General features: G+C 44.2%; 1 protein-coding gene across 1 annotated transcript in view; it reads left to right on the forward strand.

Annotated features, from left to right (window-relative positions):
• The first annotated feature begins 1,441 nt into the window (after positions 1-1,441).
• The window catches only part of LOC113219647 (40S ribosomal protein S20-like), a 10,013-nt gene continuing 825 nt past the window's right edge, over positions 1,442-10,629 (forward strand). The window contains exon 1 of the mRNA XM_026446707.1: positions 1,442-1,457. Coding sequence (XP_026302492.1) covers positions 1,442-1,457 — 16 coding nt within the window. The remainder of the gene's footprint in view (positions 1,458-10,629) is intronic.

Raw genomic sequence — 10,629 nt, forward strand, 5'->3', positions numbered from 1 at the left:
CAGCCTGGGTGACAGAGTGAGACTCCATCTCAAAATAAATAAATAAAATAAAATAAAATAAAAATAAAAATTAGCTGGGCGTGGTGGCGGGTTCCTGTAGTGCAGCTACTCAGGAGGCTGAATCAGGAGAATCACTCAAACCTGGAAGGCAGAGGTTGCAGTGAGCCAAGATCGCACCACTATACTCCAGCCTAGATGTGCAGAGGGAGACTATGTCTCAAAAAAAAACAAAAAAACCTCTCTCTATATATATATACACTTCTATATATATACATATATATATACACACTTATATATATATACATATATATATACACTTATATATATACATATATATACACTTATATACATATATACTTATATATACATATATATACACATATATATACATATATATACTTATATATATACATATATATATATGTAAAATCTTCCTTTACATGTTAAAGATAGTCCCAATGTTTGTTAGAAATACATCCTAGTTTGTTGTTTTGGGTTCTTTTGTCATTTACTGTTTAAACACTGCAGCCTGGATTCTTCCTCCCCCAGCACTGGTGAAAATTTTACACTAATGAATAACCAGAGCCACATTGGATATATATATTTTTTAATTTTTTGGAGACAGAGTCTTGTTCTATCCCCCAGGCTGTGCAGTGGCACGTTTTCGGCTCACTGCAACCTCTGCCTACCAGGTTCAAGCAATTCTCATGCCTCAATCTCCCAAGTAGCTGGAATTACAGGTGCCTGCCACCACACCTGGCTAATTTTTGTATTTTTAGTAGAGACAGAGTTTCACTGTGTTGGCCAGGCTGGTCTCGAATTCCTGACCTCGTGATCCACCTGCCTCTGCCTCCCAAACCTAGCTGGGATTGGATATCTTCTTGTCATGTGAGAGCTGCCAGTGGTTTGAGTGAATTTTAGTATATCCAGGCTTCTGCCATAGGCCCTCTTTCTTCTTCCCAGGATTCAAACAAAAGTCTTATTTGAGTCAAGTTAATCCTTTCTCTTTTTTTATTTTTCCCCAAATTTCTCTAAGACAAGGTTTTTCAACCCCAGTCCTGCTGACATTTTGGGTTGAACAATTCTTTGTTGGGGGAGGGGTGTCTCTCCTGTGCATTGTAGGCTGTTTAACAGCATCCTGGTTACTAGGATGCTCTTGGAATCTTGTGACAACCAAAAGTGTCTCCATACACATGCATGTAGTTTAATTTTATTTAACACTTAACATATGAGAGCTGACTGTGTGCCAGAAAGTATTCCAGGTCCTGTGAATTCAGGGGTCAATAGGACAGAAAGGATGCCTGTTTTCATGGTATCTACATTTTAATGGTGGTGGTTGGTGGTGGGGAGTGGAAGGAGGAGTTAACACCATAGACAAATAAACCAACTATTGGGTTTGATAAATTCAGTTGTTCTTCTCTAAATTAGACCTTGTGTTAATATGGCTGAGATGTATGGTATGATAAGGTTCATGGGAAAAAAATTATCTTTTATGCTGTAACCATTCAGAAAGTCAATGGCAAATGAATTTTATATTCTCCTTTTCCTGTTCTTTTTACAGAAAAGGCTAGAAAGGCATGCCCTTTAACAAGTCTGTCCGTTTCAGAGATTTCAGTGATCTCAGTGTGAACTGAGATGCTTTTATAAATCTTGAATACAAAACTCACACCTGGTAAGCTCTTGAGTTCTTGAACAATCAAACTTTGAATATGTGACAATCACAAATTTAAGATTTGAAAACATTCCCTAGGTTTCCTAAGGAATATTGTTTCATTCGTAAACCAGGGAAGTCTATCTCTAATTCTTCTCCCTTCTTCTCTATCCAGTCTCACTCTTCACTCTACTACTCTACTGAAACTGTTCTTGGCAAGGTCACCAATAACTTCCTTCCACATTGCTTAAGTTGGAGATGAATGCATAGGTCTCCTCTTTTAACTTATCAGCAACACTTGGCTCAGTTGATTGAATGGGGCCTGCCCCCCACACCTGTGGGTATTTCTCATCAGGTGGGACGAGAGACTGAGAAAATAAATGAGACACAGAGACTAAGTATAAAGAAAGAACAGTGGGCCCAGAGGACTGGCGCATCCGGCATGCGAGGACCTGCACCGGCGCCGGTCTCTGAGTTCCTTCAGTATTTATTGATCATTATTTTTACTATCTTGGTGAGGGGAGTGTAGCAGGGCAACAGGTGGGGAGAAGGTCAGCAGGGAAACGTGGGCGAAGGAATGTGTATCTAAAGTTCAAGGCAAGGTACTGTGTCCGGATATGCAGGTAGGCTAGATTTATGTTTCTCCTTACACAAACATTTCAGTGTAGCAAAGAGTAGCAGAGCAGTACTGCCGCCAGCATATCTCGCCTCCAGCCACAGGGCAGTTTTCTCCTATCTCAGAATAGAACGAATGGGAATGGTCTGCTTTACACCGAGACATTCCATTCCCAGGGATGAGCAGGAGACAGAAGCCTTTCTCTTATCTCAACTGCCCTCTTTCACGAATCCTCCTCAGCACAGACCCTTTACGGGTGTTGGGCTGGGGGATGGTAAGGCCTTTCCTTTCCCACGAGGCCATATCTCAGGCTCAGTGGGGGGAAAGCCTGGACAATACCCAGGCTTTCTTGGGCAGAGGTCCCTGTGGCTTTCCGCAGTGCATTGTGTCCCTGGTTAATCGAGAATGGAGAAGGGCGATGACTTTTACCAAGCCTACTGCCTGCAAACATATTGTTAACAAGGCACATCCTGCACGGCTCTAAATCCATTAAACTTTGATTCAATACAGCACATGTTTCTGTGAGCACAGGGTTGGGGCTAAAGTTACAGGTTAACAGCATCTCAAAGCAGAAACAATTTTTCTTAGTACAGATCAAAATGGAGTTTCTTATGTCTTCCTTTTCTACACAGACACAGTAACAACCTGATCTCTCTTTCTTTTCCCCACAGTTGATCACTTCTTCCTTGACTCTTTATTTCAGCTTGGCTTCCAGGACACTACATTCTCCTGGTTTTCTTCTACCTCACTAGCTTCCTCTTTTATCTGCTTTGCAAGTTCCTTTTCATTGGTATTCTCCAGGACTCAACCCCTGAGCCTCTTGGCTTCTCCATCAGCGTTCACGCTTTTGGTGTCTCACACAATCTCATGACTTTGATAGAATTTATGAGCTGATAATTTCCAAATGTGAATCTTCAGCCAGGCCTTCCTCCCTGAACTCCAGACACATGTATCCAACTGCCTCTTCTAGATCACTACTTGGGTATATAAAAAACACCTGAAACGGAACATGTCCCCAGCTGAGCCATCTGCCACAGTCTCTTCCACCTTGTAATGGCAACTCCTCTTTCTCTCAAGCCCTATAGACAATCCATCAGCAAATCCTGCTGGCTTTTCCTTTAAAACATACCCAGAGTCCAGCCAATTCTTGGCACCCCCAATGCTACTTCCTCAGCCACGATAATCTTCACCTGGACTATTATAATAGTCTTTTGGGGTTTTTTTTTTTTTTTTTTTTGAGACGGAGTCTTGCTCTGTTGCCCAGGCTGGAGTGCAGTGGCACGATCTGGGCTCACTGCAACCTCCGCCTCCCAGGTTCAAGTGATTCTCCCGCCTCAGCCTCCGGAGTAGCTGGAATTATAGGCACATACCACCACACCCAGCTGATTTTTTGTATTTTTAGTAGAAAGGGAGTTTCACCATGTTAACCAGGCTGGTCTTGAACTCAGGACCTCAGGTGATCCGCCCGCCTTGGCCTCCCAAAGTGCTGCAATTACAGGCAGGAGTCACGTGCCCGGCCCTATTATAATAGTGTTTTTCTTTTTCTTTTCCTTTTTCTTTTTTCTTGAGATGGAGTCTCACTCCTGTCACACAGGCTGGAGTGCAGTGCTGCAATCTTGGCTCATTACAACCTCCACTGCCCAGGTTCAAGCGATTCTCCTTCCTCAGCCTCCTTGCATAGCTGGGATTACAGGCCTGCTTTTTTTATTTTTAGTAGAGACGAGGTTTCACCATGCTGACTAGGCTGGTCTGGAACTCCTGACCTCATGATCCACCCGCTTTGGCCTCCCAAAGTGAGCCACAGCACCCAGCCTATAATAGTCTTTTAAGTGGTCTTTCTGCTTCTTACCACCTCTCCACCCTGAACCCCTAGCCCCATGCACATACAAAAAAAAAAAAAAATCTATGCTTAACACAGCAGCCAACAATATCCTTCTAAAACGTACTACCCTGATGGTTTCCTTTTTCACTCAGTAAAAGCCCTAAAGCCTGGACAGTGGCCTTCAGAGACCTAGAAAATCTCTACTTCCCACCCCAGCCCACCTCCTCTCTCCTACCATTCTTTTGCATACCCTGTGTCAGTCACACTGTGACTTTTGGATTGCCAAGCACATTCTCACCTGAGGACCTTTGTGCTTGCTGTTCCCTCTGCCTGGAATGATCAACTGCCATATATCTTTTTCAAGTCTTTGTTCCAATGTCACTTTTGGCTCATGCCTGTAATACCAGCACTTTGGGAGTTTGAGATGGGTGGATCACTTGAGGTCAGGAGTTGGGAGACCAGCCTGGCCAACATGATGAAACCCCATCTCTACTAAAAATACAAAAATTAGCCAGGCATGGTGGCACATGTCTGTAATCCCAGCTATTCAGGAGGCTGAGGCAGGAGAATCGCTTGAACCTGGGAGGTGGAGGTTGCAGTGAGCCAAGATCGCACAACTGTACTCCAGCCTAAGTGACAGAGTGAGAATCCGTCTCAAAAAAAAAAAAAAAAAAAAATCCCCCCACTTCAGTCAGCCTCCTGAGTAGCTGGGATTATAGATGTGCACCACAACACCACACATAACTTTTATTATAGTATTTTGTTGTAATTGTTCTATTTTGTTATTGATGTTGTTACTCTCTGTGCCTAATTTATAAATTTAACTTTATCATAGTTACATGTGGATAGGAAAAAATATAGTGTACGTAGGGTTTAGTACTATCTGTGGCTCCAGGCATCCACCTGAGGTCTTGCAATGTTTCCCCTGCAGATAAGGGGAAAATATTGCATGTAACTTACTTGCTTACTTTGTCTCTGTCTCCTGATAGAATGTAAGTTCTATCTTTTGCTTACTACTGTATCCTTCATACATAGAACAGTGTCTGGCACAAAGTAAGCACTCAATATCTGTTGATGAATTAATGTCACTAAGCTCAGTGATTTCACTACTGGAATTGTAGTAGAAAAACTATGCTCACACATGCTCAAAGCCTGTTCCTGTAATCTAGCTGTAACCTGGGCTCTGTTTTCACTTTCTGTTTATGATGTCCTGAACTGAAAGATTATTTTTTAAGGTCTTGTTTAAAAGTTTATCTCTAGGATATACTAAAAAAATAACAAAATAGCAGAAATAAAAGAGATAAGACTGATCGTTTTTATAATCACTGCTGTTTACTGTTGTCGAAAAGTGCTCATCAGTACAGTTGGATAAAGGAGCAGGATTAATCTGTGCATGGGATGGTTATATATTAATATCTAGAAAATTTAAGAATTAACCATTAGACATCTAGAGAATTTAAGAAAAACCATTAGCAAGGGTGGCAAACTATAAAACATGAAGATCAACGATTTTCTTACATACCAAAAAGAATCAGTTTAAAATACAATTGGAAAGGTACCATTGGTGATTGCATATTACAATATATTCAGGAATATTTGTTAACCTTTTAGAGCTCTGCTCCTATTAATCCAGTCCCATATTAAATATTTAAGACATTTCTGTTATTATAGAGGAACTAGATGTTCAGATAGAAATTTCAAATTGGGGCCGGGTATGGTGGCTCACATCTGTAATCCCAGCACTTTGGGAGGCCACCGCTGGAGAATCGCTTGAGCCTCGGAGTTGGAGACCAGCCTGGGAAACATATGAAGACCCTGTCTCTATTGAAAATAAATTTTGTGTTTTTTTGGAGACGGATTCTCGCTCTGTCACACAGGCTGGAGTACAGTGGCGCAAACTCCGCTCATTGTCATCTCTGCCTCCCAGGTTCAAGCGATTCTCCTGCCTCAGCCTCCCTAGTAGCTGGGACTACAGGCGCCTGCCACCTCGCCCGGCTAATTTTTATATTTTTAGTAGAGACAGGGTTTCACCAGGTTGGCCTAGCTGGTCTCGAACTCCTGTTAAAGTGCTGAGATTACAGGCATGAGTCACCGTGCCCAGCCCACATGTGTAATTTAAATGAATAAGATAAAAGTAACCTAATAGAAAACAGATGGCCAGTCATGGTGGCTCATGCCTATAATCCCAGCACTTTGGGAGGATGAGGGATGAGGATTGCTTGAGCCCAGGAGTTTGAGACCAGCCTGGGCAACTTAGTGAGGCCCCATCTCTTTATCTTTTAAAAAATAATATTAAAATAAAATAAAATAAAATGGATAAAGTTAGTAGGAAACACCAGACATGTTCCCATTAACATCAGAAATAAAAATATTCACTCATATTATTGCTATTTCTTATTGTTCTGGAAGATCCAACAAATCATTTAGATAAGAAAAAGTATGTGAAGTTATATAGATTGCATTTTCTTATCAAATAATGATTGACTACCCAGCTAACTCCAAAGAACCTAAGTAGAAAAACTATTACAGGCCGGGCGCGGTGGTTCACGCCTATAATCCTAGCATTTTGGGAGACTGAGGGGGGCGGATCACTTGAGGTCAGGATTTCAAGACAAGCCTAGCCAACATGGTGAAACCCCATCTCTACGAGAAATACAAAAATTAGCTGGGTGTGTTGGCAGGCATCTGTAATCCCAGCTACTTGGGAGGCTGAGGCAGGAGAATTGCTTGAACCTGGGAGACAGAGAGGTTGCAGTGAGCCAAGATTGTACCACTGCACTCCAGCCTGGGCGACAGAGCGAGACTCTGTCTCAAAAAAAAGAGAAGAAAAACTAACATAAAAATATATTAATAACAGTATTCAGTAAGGTTCTGGGTATGAAATTAATAGGTAAAAATCAGTTCCTTTAATACAAGCAACTACCAGTTAGGAGATACAATTGAAGAAAAGGCCCCATTTACAATAATAACAAAGGAGATGAAGTACCCAGATCTTTTTGAAGAAAACTTTAAAACACCACTGAAGAATAAAAAGAAGACTTGAAATGGTATGCTGTGTCCTTGGATAGAAAGTCTTGATGTCACAAACATGGCAATTCTTTCCAACTATGTATGAGAGGATTAATACTACCAGGTATTAAGTGTATTATAATAACATAATAATTAAACCAGTGTGCTACTGCCCATGAATAATTAGATCAATGAAACAAAATAGTAAATTTAGAAATAGACCAAAGTGTATATGCAAATTTAGTATATGAAAGATGTTTCAGGGCCGGGCGCGGTGGCTCAAGCCTGTAATCCCAGCACTTTGGGAGGCCGAGACGGGCGGATCACGAGGTCAGGAGATCGAGACCATCCTGGCTAACACGGTGAAACCCCGTCTCTACTAAAAATACAAAAAATTAGCCAGGCGAGGTGGCCGGCGCCTGTGGTCCCAGCTACTCGGGAGGCTGAGGCAGGAGAATGGCGTGAACCCGGGAGGCGGAGGTTGCAGTGAGCTGAGATCCGGCCACTGCACTCCAGCCTGGGCGACAGAGCAAAACTCCGTCTCAAAAAAAAAAAAAAACATGTTTCAGTCCGGGCACGGTGGCTCATGCCTGTAATCTCAGCACTGGGAGGCTGAGGTGGACGGATCACAAGGTCAGGAGTTCGAGACCAGCCTGGCCAATATGGTGAAACCCCATCTCTATTAAAAATACAAAAATGAGCTGGGCGTGGTGGTGCGTGCCTGTCATCCCAGCTAGTCTGGAGGCTGAAGCAGGAGAATCGCTTGAACCCGGGAGGCAGAGAGGTTACTGTGAGTCAAGATTGTGCCACTGCACTCCAGCCTAGGCGACAGAATGAGATTCTGTCTCAAAAAAAAAAAAAGTGTTTTTATTGGTCTTTTTTTTTTTTTTTTTTTTTTGGAGATGGAGTTTGCTCTTGTTGCCCTGGCAGGAGTGCAGTGATGTGATCACAGCTCACCACAACCTCTGCCTCCCGGGTTCAAGCAATTCTGCCTCAGCCTCCCGACTAGCTGGAATTACAGGTACACGCCACCACGCCCAGCTCATTTTGTATTTTGAGTAGAGACAGGGTTTCTGCGTGTTGGTCAGGCTGGTCTCGAACTCCCTACCTCTGGAGATCCGCCTGCCTCAGCCTCCCAAGTAGCTGGGATTACAGGTGTGTGCTACCACACCTGGTTCATTTTGTATTTTCCGTAGAGATGGGGTTTCTCCATGTTGGTCAGGCTGATCTCGAACTCCCCACCTCAGGTGATCCGCCTGCCTCAGCCTCCAAAAATGCTGGGATTACAGGCATGAGCCACCGCACCTGGCCAAAAGATGTTGTTTCAATTCACTGCAGAAAAGTTAGCTCATTCAATGTTTATTTTTTTAATTTATAAAGAAAAGAGGTTTAATTGGCTCATGGGTTCTGCAGGCTGTACAAGCATGATGCAGGCATCTACTCCACTTCTGGGTAGGCCTCACGGGGCCTTTCCTCACAGTGAAAGTCACAGCGGGAGCAGGCCTTTCACTTGGCAAAAGCAAGAGCAAGATAGGGGAAGGTGCCACAGTTTACAAAAACCGGACCTTGTGAGAACTGAGTCACTATTGTGAAGACAGCACCAAGCCATGAAGGATCCACCCCTATGACCCAAACACCTCCCACCACCAGGCCCTAGATTCACCACTGGGGATTATATCTACATATATTTTAAGACAGAGTCTCGCTGTGTCATCCAGGCTGGAGTGCAGTGGCATGATCTTGGCTCAGTGCAACCTCTGCCTTCCAGGTTCAAGCGATTCCCTTGCCTCAGCCTCCCCAGTAGCTGGGATTACAGGCATGTGCCACCATGCCCGGCTAATTTTTGTATTTTTTGTAGAGATGGGGTTTCACCATGTTGGCCAGGCTGATCTCGAACTCCTGACCTCAGGCGATCCGCCCATCTCGGCCCCCTGAATTGCTGGGATTACAGGCATGAGGATTATATTTCAACATGAGATTTGGGCAGGGACAACATCCAAACCATATCATCCTGCCCCAGGTGCCCTGCCAAGAAAAGGATAAATGTTACGAAGACAACGAGGGAAAGCATCGAGAACTTATGTTATATCCCTGCCTCATAATTCATATCTACTAAACCCCAACTGATTCAAATATTTTATTGTTAAAAATGGGGCCCAGACTGTGCTCCGTGGGTCACGCCTGTAATCCCAGCACTTTGGGAGGCCGAGGTGGGAGGATCACCTGAGGTCAGGAATTCAAGACCAGCTTGGCCAACATGGTGAAACCCTGTCTCTACTAAAAATACAAAAATTAGCTGGGCCTGGTGGCATGTGCCTGTAATCCCAGCTACTTGGGAGGCTGAGGCAGGAAAATCACTTGAACCCAGAAGTCGGAAGTTGCAATGAGCTGAGATCGCACCACTGCATTCCAGCCTGGCAACAGTGAGACTCACTCTCTCTCAAAAAAAAAAGGGCCACATGCAGTGGTTCATGCCCATGATCCCAACCCTTTGGGAGGCCAAGGCAAGAGGATCCCTTGAGCTCAGGAGTTTAAGACCAGCCTGGGCAACATAGCAAGACCCCACCTCTAAAAATATTTTTTTTAAATAAAGGCCAGGTGCAGTGGCTTACGCCCTGTAATCTCAGCACTTTGAGAGGTGGAGGTGGAAGGATCACTTGAGCCCAGGAATTCAAGACCAGCCTGGAATACATAGTGAGACCCTGTTTCTACAAAAATATAGAAAAAAATTAGCCGTGTGTGGTGGCCCATGCCTGTAGTCCCAGCTACTCAGGAGGCACAGGTGGGAGATTTACTTGAGCTCGGGAGGCTGAGGATTCAATGAGCTGTGGTTGCACTACTGCACTCCAGCCTGGGTGAGAGAGCAAAACCCTATCTCAAAAAAGAAAAAAAAAAAAAGAAAAGCCAAGCATGGTGGCTCAGGCCTGTAATCCCAGCACTTTGGGAGGCCAAGGCAGGTGGATCACCTGAGGTCAGGAGTTCAAGATGAGCCTGGCCAACATGGTGAAACTCCATCTCTACTAAAAATACAAAAACTAGCTGGGCATGGTGGCATGCGCCTGTAATCCCAGCTGCTCAGGATGCTGAGGCAGGAGAATCTTGGAGGTTGCAGTGAGCCAAGATCGTGCCACTGCACTCCAGCCTGGGTGACAGAGTGGGACTCCATCTCAAAAAAAATTTTTTTTTACCCAGACAGGGGTCACAGATCAAGGGTAGAATTCTCTAACACCAAAGATCCTACAAATCATAAGAAAAAGAGGCCAGGCACAGTGGCTCATGCCTGTAATCCCAGCACTTTGGGAGGCCGAGGCGGGCAAATCACGAGGTCAGGAGTTAGAGACCAGCCTGGCCAACATGCTGAAACCCCGTCTCTATTAAAAATACAAAAATTAGCCGGGCCTGGTGGCGCGTGCCTGTAATCCCAGTTACTCAGGAGGCCGAGGCAGGAGAATCGCTTGAACCGAGGAGGCGGAGGTTGCGGAGAGCCGAGATCGTGCCATTGCACTCCAGCCTGGGCAACGAGAGCGAAAC

This window comes from Piliocolobus tephrosceles, chromosome 3 (genome assembly GCF_002776525.5).
Source record: "Piliocolobus tephrosceles isolate RC106 chromosome 3, ASM277652v3, whole genome shotgun sequence".
NCBI classification, from domain to species: domain Eukaryota; kingdom Metazoa; phylum Chordata; class Mammalia; order Primates; family Cercopithecidae; genus Piliocolobus; species Piliocolobus tephrosceles.